The 17,598-nt window shown below is 47.4% G+C and overlaps 2 protein-coding genes across 2 annotated transcripts; both read right to left on the bottom strand.

Moving 5' to 3' along the window:
• Positions 1-3,005: 3,005 nt before the first annotated feature.
• Positions 3,006-7,682, bottom strand: LOC119405929 (uncharacterized). Its single transcript, XM_037672753.1, has 2 exons — positions 6,888-7,682; positions 3,006-6,185 (listed from the first exon to the last, which is right to left on the bottom strand). The coding sequence occupies exons 1-2, from the start codon at positions 7,680-7,682 to the stop codon at positions 3,006-3,008; spliced, it is 3,975 nt and encodes a 1,324-aa protein (XP_037528681.1).
• A 2,227-nt stretch (positions 7,683-9,909) lies between these two features.
• Positions 9,910-17,159, bottom strand: LOC119404020 (mitochondrial 2-oxodicarboxylate carrier-like). The gene is made up of 3 exons (XM_037670648.2): positions 16,937-17,159; positions 16,576-16,729; positions 9,910-9,982 (listed from the first exon to the last, which is right to left on the bottom strand). The coding sequence occupies exons 1-3, from the start codon at positions 16,992-16,994 to the stop codon at positions 9,910-9,912; spliced, it is 285 nt and encodes a 94-aa protein (XP_037526576.1). The 5' UTR covers positions 16,995-17,159.
• Between the last annotated feature and the right edge of the window lie 439 nt (positions 17,160-17,598).

Raw genomic sequence — 17,598 nt, forward strand, 5'->3', positions numbered from 1 at the left:
TTAGCGAAAGGGGTACCTGGCAACGGGAAATCAGCACTTTCCTTATGAAGTGCTTGAAGTCATTAAGGATTGAAGATCCTTTCATGATTAGGAACTCGGGAGAAGTGGTCACGTTCTTAAAAGATTCGTCTTCTGTTGGTTACGCTGTCTCATTTGACATTGAGAACTTGTTCTTTTCTATTCCCCATCAAGCCCTGTTTTGTGCCGTTATACCGTGTATCGAAAGTAATGGTGTCGTACAGTTCCAGAACACTAGCGGTCTGATCCTGGATAATTTTTTGTTACTTCTGGAATTTTACCTTGATTCAACATATGTTACTTTTGGCAACCAGGTTTTTGTTCAACGGGAGGGCATATGTATTGGGTCATGCGTAGCACCTGTACTAGCTGATATTTTCTTGGCCAGTGTTGATCGTGATTTGGTGTGCTCTTTGGACCAGGATATAGTGCTAAAAGTTTTTAGATATGTAGATGACTACCTGATACTTTTTAAAGAGCAACCTGGTTTGACTCACACTAATTCAGTGCAAGATCTTTTAGCGATCTTTGAACGACACGGGAGAGGTTTAACCTTCACCTTCGAACTACCGGACGAGAATAGAATTCAGTTTTTAGATATTAACCTTTCTTTGACACCAGATCACACGTGCTGGATGTACTCACCGCGAGCCAGAAAAGACTTGTTATTGTACGATTCTGCGCATTCCAAGACAGTTAAATGGGCCATTGGCATGTTTTGTTTGAAGGGAGCCTCGGAAAAGTCATGTGTTCACCTGGTACATGACAGCCTGAACATTCAGATTGCCAGGTTGATGAATGCTGGTTACCCTACGGCAGTCGTGGTTGCTGTGGCGGAGAAGCTCCTCCAGAGGTACAAGGCTAGTGCGACTCAGGGATGTCAAAGTCGTGAAAAAATGCGACCGGCAGTTGTCCCCTATATCCATAGGGTGTCGCATAACCTGAAGAATGTTGCCAATCATTATGGTGTGCCGGTGGTGTTTTCTGCCCCATGCAAACTGGCGTCACTATGCCCCCGCATCGCCTCTGGAAATAGGAGCGTGCAAGCATGCACTAAAAGCCACGCCACTCAGTTCGTCGAGTGCTCGACGGGGGTGGTATATGAAATCCCTCTGACGTGCGGTATGCTGGTCTCGCAACTCGCATTTGACGGGTCAAAGCGTCCGCTATCCAGCCAGTTAACGGTTGAACACCGGTGAACATTTAAACAAAAGTAACTTTAATTAGCAGGAATAGAGATACATTTCATTTAAAACATTCACAAGCACTCGGTCCCCATAAAAAAGCGGTGCTGTTCGTTGGGCTGGTGGGGCGAGACTGCCGCTTGCGTTTCTTCTTTCGGCGGCGGCGTTTTCTCACTCTCCAAGAGCCGACAAAGACGACGCCGAGCTGCACTCTAATGGTCGCACGTGTCGCCCGTTAAAGTGGGTAACAAAGGAAGGGGTTCGAAGATAAGAACGGGCCCTCCAGTCGGGACATATTTGGGGAAAGGAGGCTCCTTCGGCGGGAAAAGACGCTCCTTCGGCGGCACTTCAAAGGCAAACACACACAGCCCATGGCCGCTCTCTTCAAGAGGGGACAGAACACTCCCCGTCTGGTGTCTGCGGTTGTTAGACGCCACTGTTGTATTAAGGTGAAAACAAGTGCACCACTTCTGATATCGGTCGGCAGAAGGTCTTGGTTGCCCCGTTCCTTGTTATTTTCACCTCCACCTTGCGTACCATTCCATCTGCACTGGGCAGGCTTTGGGTGACAACACCGATGGGCCAATCGTTGCGGGTTGCTTCTTTGTCTCTCAGGAGTACGACGTCTCCTTCTTTGATGTCAGATTTTGGTACTTGCCATTTTTGGCGTTGTTGCAAAGTAGCAAGGTACGTTGTACGCCAACGTTTCCAAAATTGATCAGCCATGTTCTGCACTTGACGCCAGTGTCGTTTGTAGAGATTGGCCGTCTCTATTTCTCCAGTTGTTGCGGATGCGCATCCTTTCTTCTGTGTCAGTAGTGTCGCCGGAGTAAGGATGGTGGGATCTTCAGGGTCAGAAGAAACCAGAGTTAGAGGCCTGGCATTCATGATGGCCGCAACTTCTGCCATGAAGGTGGCAAGAATGTCATGAGTAAGCCGTTGATGACGTGACTGCATAAGCATTGAATCAAGAATGCGGCGTGCCATGCCGATCATCCTCTCCCATGCGCCGCCCATATGGGACGCGTGCGGTGGATTGAATATCCACTTACAGCCAGTGTTGGCTAGAAACCTACCGATTTGTGAGCTGTTGGGGCTCTCAGCATTGATTCCAAGTTCTCTGCATGCGCCGGCAAAATTCGTCCCGCAGTCAGAGCGTACGAGCTTGACAGGCCCTCTCACTGACATGAACCTTCGGAAAGCATTTATGAAGCTCGACATGTCCATTGATTCGATGAGCTCTATGTGCACTGCGCGAATGCTTAAAGGAGTACTGACACGATTTTGACGTGCAACAAAACGGACGTTTTTGGTTTCCTTGGCATGTAGTGTTAACGCTCTCCCCACACCGCATCCGGGAAACACGTATAAATATTTAAGTTTGATTTTTAAAGTTTTCATCTCCCAGCATCTGCAAGGCAGCTTCACCGCATGGAGAGCCCTGTGACGTTTCAAGTCGGCTCACTTGGTTTGCGAAATGTGGGCCCTGCATGCAGCCTAAATCCCAGAAATCGCTGTCGGAGGCACTGGACGACAGTTCACTCATCATGAACCACGTTCGACTGACAGCAAAGGACAGCAGGTGCATATTTCGTGGGTTGCTGTCTGTCCGTGACGTCACGGGCCGACTTGACACGTCACTATGAAGCCGCCCTCTCGAAACCGAAACCGAAACTGCTGGTTGAAAGAAGTGGTATTAAAAATACATGCAATGCATCCCCAGGCATCAAGACACTCTTTTTAGGGTTATCGACACCCGTGCTTTCATTTAGAGCAACAATCCGAAAAATTTTTAAATTCATGTCAGTACTCCTTTAAGCACGTGAACATTACTGCCCAGCGCTTGCTGTTGGCAACACCACCTCTCGTTCGGCGGGAAGTAATCATCCAGGGGCCGAAAACATCAATTCCCACGTTCGTAAAAGGTGGCTCTGTGCTGATTCGGTCAGCCGGAAGGTCAGCCATCTTCTGATCGTGAAAACGCCCTCGCAGCTTCTTGCACGAAATACAAGCCTCCAACACAGATGAGATGCACCTTTTGCCTCCAACAATCCAAAATCCGGCAGCTCTCACAGCTCCTTCGGTGATGTGTCGACCCTGGTGCTGCACGCAGTCATGGTGGTAGCGCACTAGTAGCTTCGCGACATGGTGTCGGCCCGGTATTATCAAAGGGTTTTTCTCTTCATCTGGAATGTCACCCTTGTTCAAACGTCCGCCGACACGGATTAACCCATGGCTGTCTAAGAATGGGTCAAGCTTCCGAAGCGAGCTTGTTTTATGAACTGGCTCTCCTCTCTGGATGCAACGTAGCTCTTCCGAGAATACGTCCTGCTGCACAGCGTGAATGATGATGAGTTTGGCTCTAGAGAGCACCTCAATCGAATCCATTTCTTGCTGAGAGGAACTCTTTGCGCGACGGGCAACTCGGATTATGCTTGCCACCGCCCGTATGAGTGAGCTCCAGCTTGAAAACCTGTTGAATCGTTCGGCTCCGAGTTTCTGCCGTTGGTTCGCTTCCGTCGCGAAGACGCGGACTTCGGGGCGTATCTCTTCGTCTTGATTAGGGTTTACGAGCGTGAAGCCTGATGATGGCGCTTCCCCTTGAGGTTTGGAGAGAAATTCAGGTCCTGACAACCAGTTTGTCCTCTCGAGCTGCGCTGCTGGGATTGGTCTGGTGGCATGGTCCGCGGGATTTTCCTCCGTACGCACGTACTTCCGTTGTTCAGGTCGTGTGCTGCCACGTATGCGCTGAATTCTGTTAGCCACATACACATAAAATCTTCGAGTTTCATTGTGTATGTATCCCAGCACTACCTTGCTGTCCGTGTAAAATGTGACAGCGCTCGGCTGGAAGTCTAACTCCCGTAGTATGACATCGGCCATTTCTACAGCAAGGACCGCTGCACACAACTCTAGCCTTGGGACTGTGTGGTCTGGTTGTGGCGCGAGCTTCGCCTTCCCCATGACAAATCCGACATTTGTGTTTCCTTGCCTGTCGGTTACGCGTAGGTACGCTACCGCGGCGATGGCACCTGTGGACGCATCTGAGAACACGTGAATTTCTCTGGTTGCGGCTTCAGCAGTTGAGTTTGGTACATAGGTCCTCCGCACATGAAGGTGATGAAGTGCCTGGAGAGAATTCTTCCACTCGTCCCAACTCTGTTTCCTTTCATCCGAAAGCGGTGTGTCCCAGTCATAACCTTCCGTCACAAGGTCACGGAGCAGGTTCTTCCCTTGAATCGTTATAGGTGCCACGAAACCCAGCGGGTCGAAAAGACTGTTGACGGTCGACAACACCCCTCGCCGCGTGTAAGGCCTATCTTGAAGAGGAGCTCTGAACACGAAGGTGTCGTTGCCTACGTCCCAAAGTAGACCAAGACTTCTCTGCATAGGCGATGCGTCTTTGTTGAAGTCGAGGCTCCTCAGTCCCTGCGCACGGTCTTGTGGAGAAAAGGCATTCAACACGTTCTGCCTGTTCGACGCAATTTTGTGCAGCCTTATGTTAGATGTTGCAAGCATTTCCTGCGTTCTTTGCAGCAGGCTGATGGCGTCTTCCTCGCACGGAAGGGACTTGAGAGCATCATCAACGTAGAAGTCTCGCTCAACGAACCTCTTGGCGTCTTCACCAAATTGCTGGGCAGCCTCTTGAGCAGTCCGCCGAAGCCCATATGTTGCGACAGCGGGCGAAGGACTATTGCCAAAAACGTGGACCTTCATTCGGCACTCCATGATTTCCCGGGAGATATCGTTGTCCTTAAACCAGAGGAATCTGAGATAGTTCTGATGGTCTTCGCGAACAGCAAAATTGTAAAACATCTGCTCGATGTCTGCTGTTATCGCTACTGGTTCTTGCCGGAAGCGTATCAGAATTCCCACAAGGTTGTTTGTCAGGTCGGGTCCAGTGAGAAGGACACCATTCAGGGATACTACCTCGTGCTGAGCGCTGGAGTCAAACACCACACGGATTTGGTCGGGCTTTTGAGGATGGTGAACGCCGAATATGGGTAGATACCAGCACTCTTCGTCCGCGTTAAGTGGTGGAGCTTCCTCTGCATGACCCTTGAAGAACAGCTCTTTCATGAAGTTGACGAAGCGTTCTCTTGTCTCCGGGTTCTTTCGCAACGTGCGTCGCAGCGAGTACAGTCGAGAAAGAGCTTGGTTTCTGTTGTTCGGAAGCCGACCTCTCGGCGAGCGGAAAGGCAGAGGGGCGACCCAGTTGTTTGACCTGTCTCGGTTTAATTCCTTATCCATTATCTTGAGGAATGCCCTGTCTTCTATAGAGAGGGCACGCTCGTTGTCTTCTCGCGTTGTTTCGAATAGATTAGGTGCTAGGGTGTCATCTGATGGTGTTACTGATGAGAAACCATTTGGGGCCCGATGTCTATCCGTAGTGCAGAGAACCGGCGCTTCCTTCACGATGAAATGTTTTGTGCATGGGCTGAAGAGAGATGGTCGTCCGTTGTCGAGAACGTGTGTCTTAAACACATTTATAGTGCCTGTTTTGCGTGTACGACCCACGCAAACGTCTCCGACAATGACCCATCCGAGATCGAGCCTCTGTGCATAAGGAGCGTCGAGCGGCCCGTTTATGGTCTGGCGAACTTTGTGAACTCTGAGTACGTCTCGGCCAAGGAGAAGCAGTATTCTCGCCTCCTCTAGAGGCGGAATGTGAGTTGCAATGGCTGACAGGTGAGGGTAGTTCCGTGCCGCATCTGGTGTTGGAATTTCTTCCCTGTTGTCTGGAATCTCATCGCACTCGAGAAGAGGCGGGAGGGGAAGCTTGACATCACCCGATACGCTCCGTACGAAGAAGCCGTGAGCGATCCTTCCAACAACTTCAGTACTGCCGGAACAAGTGCGTAGTGTGTACTTCGTGGGTGTCCCCTCCACACTGAGCTCGTCGAGAAGTTCTGGCCTGACCAATGAACGGTTGCTCTGCTCATCGAGTATAGCGTATGCTCGTAGTGTCGTTTCAGGCTGAGACTGATGAATCACATCCACGAGGCAGATTTTAGCACATGATCTGTAGCTGTCGTTCGCGTTTGCTACCTCGGTACGCGTAGATGTGACTCTTCCTTCCGAATGATGTGCAGAGCTGTTATCGCGTTCAGCAGGCTTCGGCGACTCTGAGCACGGAGATGATGGGTGGAGCGCTGTTGCATGGTCACCACTGCTGCATACATGACACTTCACGACCACCTTGCATTGCCACTGCGTGTGGTTTGTGGATAAACAACATCGTAGGCAGATACCCTGCGCTCTGAGGAAGGTTATCCGCTCTTCCAATGCTCTTTCCCGGAAAGCGCGACACCGTTCAAGGGGGTGAGGTTTCTTGTGATGCGGGCACCATTTTTCCAAGCTCTTCGACTCGAGCAGCTCCTTTGGAGTGGTTTCTTGGAACTGTTCGAAGGCGTGATCCACGTTTGTTTTTCTTGCTGACACGGATGATTTTTGCCGCGGGGTCTTGGTCGTACTTTCTTCTTTTTGTTGTGTGCACGAAGACGACATATTTTGCGGTTGCAAGATGAAACTACGATCATTCCTCATGCTTGCCTGATCTTGAACAAATTTGGAGAAAACCACGAAAGGTGGGAATGCAGTGTTGTGTTGTTGTTTGTATTTTGTTCCCACTGACATCCAATTCTCTTGAAGACCGGATGGTAACTTCGAAACCATTTTGTTTACACCTCTCGCAGTATCCAAATAGCTAAGGCCGGCAAGGTACGGATCAGTCTTTGCAGCTTCGAGTTCCAGCAGGAGGTCGCCGAGATCTTGCAATTTGGCATTATCCCGGTACGGTATTTTTGGGAAGTCCTCCAATCTCTTCAGCAACGCATCTTCAATTGCCTCGGGACGTCCGAAGGTGTCGTCAAGACGTTTCCACACGACGTTTAAGCCCTTCGAAAAGTCATCGACATGCACAGATTTCAACCTTCGAACCTGACGTGATGATTCAGGACCAAGCCATTTGATAAGGAGGTCGAGCTCTTCTTGCGCAGAAAGATCTACATCTCTAATGACGCCCTTGAAAGATGACTTCCAAGCACGAAAGTTCTCAGGTCGATCATCAAACTTCATCAGTCCAGTAGAAACAAGGTCCTTTCGGCACAGGAACTTAAGGACACCGACAAGCTCCGAGCTGGGGCTGTTGGGCGGCGGCGTGTACGCAGGCGGCTGCTGATAATGATGCAAGTCCGTGTGACGGTTTGTTGCTTCGGCATGCTCCAAGCTCTGGCTTCTTGCGTGCACAACAGTCGCCCGAAGAGACGCAAGCTCTGCATCACGTATGGTTGCTTGCTCAGTGATGTAGCTCGAAACCAGTTGTGCTCGGTCTATAGGTGGGTGCGGGCGCACACACTCCCCGCCATCCTGTTCTACGGCTGCCTCGAGTGCACTTGCCTGCGCGTCTGCTGCAGCTGCTTCTTTCTCATGCTGTAAGACTTCAAGTTCGGCCTCAATTCTTGCTTTCTCTAGGCGCATCGCGGCCTCTTTACGACCAAACTCAGCTCTTGCTTTGACAGCCTCGGCTTGCGCGCGTGCCTGCACAGCGGCTAGGCTAATCGTGGAGGAGCCCGATCGTCGTGATCGCGAGGAAGCTCTTGAGTGGGCCGATATAGAGAACTGCGAAGCTGTTTCCTGTGCATTGTCGCGTTCTTGTTGCGTAGCCTCACGTAACTTCTCGCTGACGATCGCCTCACGGTCTGCATCGATTGCCTTTTGGAGCTGTAATTCCTGCCTGGCTTCAGACGTGTTCGCCTTGTCGAGAAAGGAAGCGTATCTTGCGGTGACATGCTTGTAGCGCTCATAGCTTGCACGAAGCTGCTTTGCGGCACTGGTAAACTGTCCTTCCTTCGCGCATGACAGTCTGTGAAGAGCGGTCTCCACTTTCTTCCAAATAGCGTCTAGTTTGCGGCAGTGCTCTTCGCGGCATGTTTCATAAATTTCTTGAGCCTTCATCGAAAGGGCTGCTGTTCTTTGCGGTCGAACGTTTGATGTGGAAGCTTCATCCTCTGATGTGATATTTCGACACTCATGCGTCAGCTTGTCCTGATCCATTCTTGCGTGTATCACGTTTTGTCTCGAAGCGGACGTATGTGAAGCAAATGGTGCTAAGCTGCGCGTTGAAGGATGAAACGAGCCCACCTTGTTGCTGCCCTGTGCTGTCAGCGGCTCGACTCCTGGGCGATGTAATCCTTGCGGTGGGCGAATGTCTGGGCCAAATCGGGGGTCTTGCCGTGGCGACGTATCCCATTGCCGGCGGACGTTGAGTTGGCGGCCGATGGCAGTTGTCTCGCTCTTTTACTATGCTGGTCTCGCAGCTCGCATTTGATGGGTCAAAGCGTCCACTATCCAGCCAGTTAACGGTTGAACACCGGTGAACATTTAAACAAAAGTAACTTTAATTAGCAGGAATAGAGATACATTTCATTTAAAACATTCACAAGCACTCGGTCCCCATAAAAAAGCGGTGCTGTTCGTTGGGCTGGTGGGGCGAGACTGCCGCTTGCGTTTTTTCTTTCGGCGGCGGCGTTTTCTCACTCTCCAAGAGCCGACAAAGACGACGCCGAGCTGCACTCTAATGGTCGCACGTGTCGCCCGTTAAAGTGGGTAACAAAGGAAGGGGTTCGAAGATAAGAACGGGCCCTCCAGTCGGGACATATTTGGGGAAAGGAGGCTCCTTCGGCGGGAAAAGACGCTCCTTCGGCGGCACTTCAAAGGCAAACACACACAGCCCATGGCCGCTCTCTTCAAGAGGGGACAGAACATGCAGGAAAGTATACATCGGCCAAACGGGCCGGTGTATAGATGAACGACTAAGGGAACACCAGCTTTCGATAAAGAACGGACAAGGTTCTAATTTGCCTATTCACTGCAGCGCATGCCCGTCGGCTGCCTGTGGCAAACCGTGCCAGCCTTTGCTGGCAACAACAAAAATTTTGAGGCGTAGTCAGAACCAATTGGCACGTGAGCTTGCCGAGGCTTTCTTCATCAAGAAAAAAAAGACATTTGCGTCAGTGATACCTCCATAACATTGTACGATAATGAAAGCAGGTTCCTCGCATGCACATAGATGATTTTGCGGTTTGTGTCGTATAAATGTGCGTTTTCTTGTTCAATAAAATTCGGTCGCGAGTCTGCGCCCGTCTTCGTTCACTTCCTTGTCCGTGTTTACTTCGCGCAGCACCTCGTTTCATGATGTACGACCGACTCGCCCAGCAACATGCATTATTGAAGCAACTATACGTTTGACAATTTATTCTGTAATAGTGTCATCCTGAAACTAGGAGAAAGTGAGAAGTTCAGTTAGGGAGGGTTTATGCATGTATGTAGGTATGTTAGTATACCCACTCAGTTGCTTACTGCAAGCCCCCCATCCATGAAAAAATCCCTGGCTATGCCACTAAGGACAGGTGCTGCTTAGGATGCGCGTGTGTGTGTTATACGAAACAGTGCCCTTCAAAATGAGCAAGGGAAATCAAGACATGGTTGTTGTCAATCACTTTTGGTAGAAGAAGAAGAATGGCCAGTCATGAACTTTTTCAATTGTTAATGACTGATAAAATGCATCATTCAAGGCAGCATTGGTCCGACAAGCACCTTGTTTGTTGTACTCTCACCATCCCATCCTAACTAGTGATTCCTATCATGTCCTCCTAATTGGAATATATTGCTCAGACAAAAAAGCTCTATCTATTTATAATGCCACTTACACTGCTTCAAAAACAGCAAACTGGACAGAACGGTAGATCCCAGATCCCAAGAGTGGCGGGACACAGCCCCTGCAAAAGAAACACCAAGGCCATCCTCTCAGTCACGATTCACTGTAGTTGGCATAGCTAATTAACCAAATATCTTTTGCTGCCAAGTTATCAGACAGATAACACTTATTTAACGAATAGTAAAGTGTAAGCTTCCAAGCCTTTCATTCAGAATGCCACCAACTTCAAGAAAGCGGTGCTTTTATGTCGGGCACTACCCCACCTATTCACATGTTGCGTAGGCAAAGCCAAAATACAGTATATGCATTATTTCAATTCAAGTGCACCTTATCTATTCAAGAAACCAGTTCATAAATATTACATGCGTTACGTCACCAAAGGAAATCCTTGGCAATGTACAGCGATTGATAGTTCTTTGGTCAGAGTGGTGGTGTGTTGGTAGTGCAATGTGAAGCAATCTTTGTGCTAACAGACACAAACAAAAGTGGGTGCCACATTCAACTACTAATTTACTCTCACTGCAGACAATGCAGCACCTAATCAATTAGCCCTTCGTTGCCTAACTGTCTTATCCCCATGACTTCAGATTACTTCTCTGGTGTAAGTGCATGCAGTCGAGCCTCTGATTAAATATGCATTAAAGGGGCACTGCACCCCAAATTATGCACATTGTTTTTATTGTATGTTTGCTTACTATGGCACATGACAACTGCAGCACCAGTGAAAGTGGCAAAAGCAACAAGTTAGATATCTTGATTTGTTAGTGCGATCAGTTTCCACACCAATCGCAGCGTCATAAATCAAGAATTCCTGGCAGCAAATGTGAAGTATTATGATCATGATATTGATTGGCTGCAGATGAAAAGCATATTGTGCATGTTTACTAAGTAATTACGATAAATTTTTTTTAATACAAACATGTTTTACACTTGTCAGAGCTATGAAAAAGGCACAAATTTAGACATAAAAGTTTTGTTTCAAACACAAATGGCACAAGGAGCACTGTGAAATGGCCTGCACAAAGCACAGTTTTCATCAATATACCACAGCTCGCATTTATGCATCAGCCTTTCTCGAAAAGAAAGGTCAGTCTTTCGGTAAAAAGGTCAAAAATATGTTTTTCACTGTGACATTCTATTCATATTCTTGACCGAATAGCTAGGAACCTTCCGAAACTAATATATACACATAAGGCAACGTCTGGTACAACAGCAAAAAGCTTATAGTATTTCAACACAATCATGCGAGGCACAGGTGGAGCAGCCGACATGAGGCAATGCGATGCCCCGTGCATAAATAGAGGAGATAAAGCGCAATGACTTTTCGTATTCTAGTTGTTTGCTGCTGTAAAGCGTTAATTAGCAACGTATACTCACAAACCTGCAATCTTTCAAAAATTTTCTTCAACGACAGAAAATGTGCAGCCCAAAAACATCTCAGACAAATTCTATAGTTGCACAAAGCATCAGAGGACACCACTGCTATTCACAGTATTGCCCCTTGTAGCTATGATTACTTGGTTATCAGTTATCAGATTACTTGGAGGCCAGTTTAGGATTTGGAGCAATTTTTCGACCATGAAAAAGGCTGTATTGGAGCAGAAGGAACTGCATTTTGGAGCAAGTATGGAGCTGAAAAATTGTGTTTTAGAGTAGGTTTGGAGCAGACAAAATAGAATTCAGGATCACTTGGAGCAGTACATGTTGAACTTTTTGGTCAGTATTCCTATCATTGTGCAGACAGTGAATGCTGCTGCAGAGTAAACAAGAAGACAACGCCAACAGTCAGACAGCAGGCATCAATGAGGCTCTTTAACACAAAATAATGTCACATGCTGGCTTCACTGCACTGTACAAGATATGTGTTGTGGCGAAGCATTGGTGACAAGGCGAACATGCACTTGTTTCTACAAATGACAGGTCATAACGCCATTCCAAACAGGCAAAATCATCCTAACCAGAAAACCAGCAATCAACTAATTAAAAAAAGGAAAAAAAGAACTGCCTGTGTGGACAGCATAGGTCTGCAAAAGAATTGGAGCTCACTCAGACTCACTCAAGAAATACATGTTGCTCTGAGGGCTCACTTGGAATCGCTCATTAATACTTTCCTCAACCGGACCCACTCGGACTCAGACTCACTCAAAGTTTTCTCAGCCGGACTCACTCGCGCTCAAACTCACCAATATATTAGTCACCCAGATTCGCTCAGACTCAGGCCCGATCTGAGTCTGAGGGAGTCTGGTGAGTCAACTCATGAGTGAGTTTGCCGACCTATGGTGGACAGTGCATTTTATCATCGCCACGACTCACTATGACTGATGCTACATCATACCCAGCAGTTATTAATCATTTAGGTGCGTAAATAATCGCAATATGCATGCTTCTAGTCCAGGGGCAAACTACACGCCAGCACTGAGCGCCGACCATGTATCCCAACCCCGAGCAGATGCATTTAGAACGCTTCACCGCAATAAGTGAAGCATAAGGGTTCTAAGGTGGGCTAGTTCATTCATGAGCACTGTGTCAGAACAGCGCAAAAAGTGGGACAGAGAAACACACAATGCAGCAATGTGTCCAGTGTGCTTCACTGCCATACTGTGAAGCACCTTTGAGACGGACCAAGATGGCAATTCAACGCCGGCCATGGAGGGAAAACGAGGGGGCAGGCGCAGTGATCGATCCAACCATAAGATCTAGGGGGAGGGCACTTTTTCATTATTTATAGATGCTGTGGCCTAAGTGAGACCATAGCAGAGTGGTACATTTAGAAAAGAAAAGTACATTTGGGCAAAAGAGAACAAATGACGGCAAGGCAGTTTGACTAATGCTCTTCAAAGGATACCAAAGACTTTTGCGTTGCAGCTTCACCTTATTCCAATTATTCATTGTGCGATGAAAGAAAGAATATTTAAAGTAATTGATTCTTTGGATTAAAGGCGTGATTGTGAATGTTGGTTTCTAGTTACATAACCTGTAAGTGGAATCAAGATATGTGATGCGTTAATTTTTTAACGACCATTTATTAACTGATAAAAGAACTAAACTCTACCAACATGGTTTCTTTCAGTAACTAGTGGGAAATTGCCTTTTTTATTCACTAATAGAGCTGTGACCATATGAGTTGTAAATGTATCTTGTACCCTTTTTCTGTATTCTTTCCAATTTTTTAATGCTTGCTTTTGTGAAAGGGTCCCAAATTATCATGGCATATTCTACCATAAGATAGATAATTGATTTGTACGCAAGCAAACGCACTTGAGGGGTATAGCTAGCTTGAGTGTATGACTCAAAAAGAACAACTTCCTTAAGGCACTGGCTGACAGTTTTTCAGTGATTAGCAATCCAGTGCTGAACCTTGGAAAGAACTTGGTCAGTGGAATAACTAAAGGGCAGTGGTTTCTTTTTGTTAGCGATTCCCATAAAAACAGTTCTTTTCAAAATCGATGGGAATTTGCCATTCACAAAATCATTTAACGTCGCATGATCCTGTACAGAGCTCACTGTTTGGTACAATACTCAATCATCAGCATACAACCTAATATTCGTCGAAATGTCTTTAGCAATGTCAATTATAAACATTAGAAGAAGCAAAGGCCCAATAATGGACCCCTGGGAAACACAAGCATCGATTGCCACACTTCCAGAGGAAAGCCGATTGAATGACACAGACTGACAACGCTTTGAAGGATAGGCCCTGATCCGAGTGATTATTTCTTTGTTGTTGATTATATAGCTTAGTTTATGAATTAACTTTTTGTGTACACTTCATCTAAAGCTTTTTTAAAGTTAATGAAAATTGCATCCACGTGATTCCCTTTGCGAAACAATGTATTAACTAACTGGGTAGTGGTAGCATATCCCCGTGAGAAACAGTGTTGAGCATTTGTTAATACGTTACGTTCTTCAAGAGAAGTGGTCATGTGTTTATGAACTAGATGTTCTAGAATTTTGCAGGCTGTTGAGGTTATTGATATTGCACAGTAATTTGTAATACATTCTTTATCACCAAATTTATGATTGGGCTTGATTCTGCATAAAATCCATGTTGTCCAAAGAATCGCACCTTAATATGCTGTCCTATAGTCTGACTACCCATGCCACTCACAGGCAGCACAGTTGGAAAACAGATCATCCCTCGAACAGGCAAGATGACAGAGGACGACCAACTGGTTAGGTGAAAGGAGCATCACTGGGAGGGTGACCAGCCGAGCCGATCTCCACCACCCCGATCGCATTATGCCGCTTCTGCAATCAAGACGTGCAACGAGCGCTTTCATGTCGAAGAATGTTGTACAGAGCGATTGGCATGCATCTTCTTTTATTTTTGTTATTTTTGTGAAATATCAAACAACCTATCGCACATCCAAGTCTTCATTTGCGTGACAACATCTCTTATAGCGCAAAGTGCAAATAGCTGTTGCTGCAAGGCCGCAGTAGCTACATTACAATACACAGAGTGGCTAGAACAAAAATCACTCTTCTACGTGTCGTCACCATCAAGAGCGACTAGCTTCCAGACTATCGACACCATGCCAAACTCCCAACAACGGAGGCAAGCTGCACTTGAAGGAGTGCAGGAAGACGCAGGGAGGTGGGATCGTTGCAAAATGGCACAAGTGGACCACCACTGGTAACTGAAAAAATTTAGGGAAGCTTAATAAAGGAAAACAAATATATCTATGTAGAATATAAAGGTGGTTCCATAACAAACAGTTAATAAGCACAGAAACAGGAACAGGCGGCAGCCCTAATAGCTATTATAAATAAATGAATATGATGAATATTATATACAAATGAATGTGATGAAGACAAAGACAAGGCTGAATAGCCTGGCAAAAAAGAAAGAGTTCACGACTGGAAACCAGACACTGGAGTGTATACAAGAATATGTACAGCTACAAAAACTACTAAAAGGGGAGCCTAATCACGAAGAACAAATTCACCGAAGAATGGGTTGGAGCCCATTCTTCATGGCTCGCACTTTTCAAAGAGTCAATTTAGTTGAAGAGCAGTGTTCTTACTGTCCTGTCCTTTCTTTTTCTCTGCTGCATCTTTTTCTTTCCAAAGCAAGTTTTTCTTTCCATGCTGGAAAATGTCGTACTCAAAGTTCAACTAGCCCAACCTTCTGCTTTAAATAGTCACATATGCAGGCAGCTCATCACAGAAGAAGGCACATTCTCATTCTAACGTCGTCTAGGTGGCCATCGGGTGGCAGACAAACAGGTTGTAGACGTTACACCAACGGTGCACTGTTGAATGAGACCTAGCGCACACGTTCACATCGAAGCTCAGCTCTACGTGCAGGTCTGGAGTTGCAGAAGGTCGTGATCCTACGCAGGTGCAAACTTTCCGCAAAGTGGGCACCGAAATGTTTGAACAGTGAACAGAAAGAGGCATCCGCAGCAGCTTTGGCCCATTTTGAGGTTAGAGACCAAGGATAAGGCCTGGCTCCCCCCTTATGACCCTGAAAACCAAGAGTAGTCGAAAGAATGCCGTAGCAGTGGGTCCGCACGGCCAAAAATATTCCGCACCCAGAAGACGGCCAAAAGTGTTGTGGAGTCCCATTTCCTTGGACAAATACGGAGTTGTCCACTGACCGTAAGACTGTGGCCAGTGAGTGTGAAATAATTAAATAAAGAGGGGGAAGGAGCGAGGTAAACCCTCACCTTGCTCATATGGTCAGTAGACAGTATGAACCGACTTGCCAAACAGCAAGCACTTCTGAAATATGGTGTTGTTTTGGTGGACCACCTGCCTCAGGCCTGCAGTATAACCAGAGAGTACTCAATAAATGCGGAAAGCTGTAGAAAGTTGACCTCTTTACTTTTTTGCAGAAATATACACATTTGCACGTCTCAAAAGCTGTATCTGCCAAATTGAAGACCCGGGCTTTCCTATTTGTCAACCATTGCTCCTATTCGGCTGACCTGGCTCCTTCTGACTTGTTTTCTAACTTGAACACACCCTGAAGGGTCATCATTCTGATGACAACTGTTGACGTCAAAGATGCTGCTGAGAGCTGGTTTGACAAAAAATAGCCGCAACTGAGGGGCTTTCTTTCTCTTCTCTTCAGCCATGTATTTGTGTATGCATGTCTGGAATAAACTCAGACCTATCACATGTTTTTTTCTTTAATGGAGTAGAAAAAATCAAAAATATAAAAAGGGCATCAGTTTGAGGGGGATTACATTGAATAAGTGTGTACACTGAAAACTTCGACTTTATTCGTCCTGTGCAAAGCCACAGACTTTACAGCAATGCGTGTTTGTATTATTTTAAGGGAGAAAAGGCAGGTGGGGGGTTTCGGCGTTGGTCGCGTACGTGTCGTTACATGGTGGGTATTTTTCAGCAGTTCGGTGGGGGCCCGTACTTCTTTGGAATGCCACCTTGGCATGGGCGTGGCGGGATTTTGTCTAGAGGGGATGGGGGGTACAACCCCGTGTTGCATCGCGGTGGGGGAGGGGAACGACGCTGGTGTTGATTGAAGGGGGCGGGGGATACCCCTTTTGCACCCCCCCCCCTGCCGACGCCCATGCACCTTGGCGTTCCCAGTAGTGTGCGGCATCCTCACCAGTGTCTTGCACCTACCTCCAGCGCATTGCGAAGACAGACAGATGAAGTGACCAGAGAGAAAGGTGCACACTCAAATACCTGTACAGCCCAACGACGCCACCGGTCGTGAGCGTTTTCCGGAAGGACTGGTACATGCCACACTTCTCGAAGCCTGCTTGAGCCTGCATTTTCGTCTTAATCGTGTCGAACGGATGGCCGACGCAGACGTTGGTGACCCCGTAAAGGACGCCGACTGCATCGCAACAAAAGCAGGCTGTTAACCGGGTGCCCGTACGAACGGCTTGACACCTTCTGCTCGCGAACTAATGCGTCCTAGTTGCGCACACCCTTGAAACCTAATCAGTTTCACGCCACGCAAACGCACTGCGGCACTGGCCACGGAGCAACGGAACCATTGCGCAAGCTCCCTTGCATTTTAAACGAGTCTGGAAAAACTCACCGCCAAGGCCGATAGCTCCTTCCTTGAACCAATGCGTTCTCTGTTCGTTGTGTGTCATCGCGAAAACGTCGTGTAAACAAGCGCGGGACCTAGCAGCGGTAGATTCGCGTAGGCGAAAATCGCACGCTTCGGACACCGACCGACACCGCTCGTGTGATCCGTGCGGGCGGCACGCAGTTTCGCTGGTTTCGCCGGCGGCCAAAAGCGCGCGACTTCCGTTGAACAGTCAGCAGGTCGTAAATTGCACCGCTCATCTGCGCAAACCGTATCATCGCAACGCGCAAAATATATTTTTTTTTCATTGGTTTCAGCAGCGATTAGCTTGGTCGATGTAGCGTGTCCTTTGCTGTCTTTCTCAACTCATCATTTCATTTAAGGTTTTTTTTTGTTTTTTGTAGTTTTTTTCGGCCCACGTGTCCGTGCTGTGTCTCGTCTAAATCGGTGTCCGTGGTAGATCGGTGGCCTGGCGGGAAATTTAAGTTCCCATAAAAAAAAGTTAGGTCGCACTTGACCTCGTGACAGTGACAATCTATGAATGAGAAATGAAGTTGTAACTATAGGGTGTACAAGGCAGCCGTATAGCCAAGCCAGGCATTTTTTTTTTTTTCGAGGGAAGTGTGAGGAAGCGCTCTTTTAGGAAGACGAGAAGGGGGGGGGGGGTC

This window comes from Rhipicephalus sanguineus, chromosome 9, assembly GCF_013339695.2.
Source record: "Rhipicephalus sanguineus isolate Rsan-2018 chromosome 9, BIME_Rsan_1.4, whole genome shotgun sequence".
Lineage (NCBI taxonomy): Eukaryota > Metazoa > Arthropoda > Arachnida > Ixodida > Ixodidae > Rhipicephalus > Rhipicephalus sanguineus.

Bases quoted from the DNA above. Each gene is read 5' to 3' on its own strand.
- LOC119405929 (XM_037672753.1), bottom strand. From the start codon at position 7,682: ATGCGCCTAGAGAAAGCAAGAATTGAGGCCGAACTTGAAGTCTTACAG. The intron at 6,186-6,887 runs GTAAACAAAATG...GTGATTCATCAG, and splicing joins ATTTGGATACTGCGAGAGGT to TCTCAGCCTGAAACGACACT.
- LOC119404020 (XM_037670648.2), bottom strand. From the start codon at position 16,994: ATGACACACAACGAACAGAGAACGCATTGGTTCAAGGAAGGAGCTATC. The intron at 16,730-16,936 runs GTGAGTTTTTCC...GTTGCGATGCAG, and splicing joins AGGAGCTATCGGCCTTGGCG to TCGGCGTCCTTTACGGGGTC. The intron at 9,983-16,575 runs GTATTTGAGTGT...TTTCTTTTGCAG, and splicing joins GGCGTCGTTGGGCTGTACAG to GGGCTGTGTCCCGCCACTCT.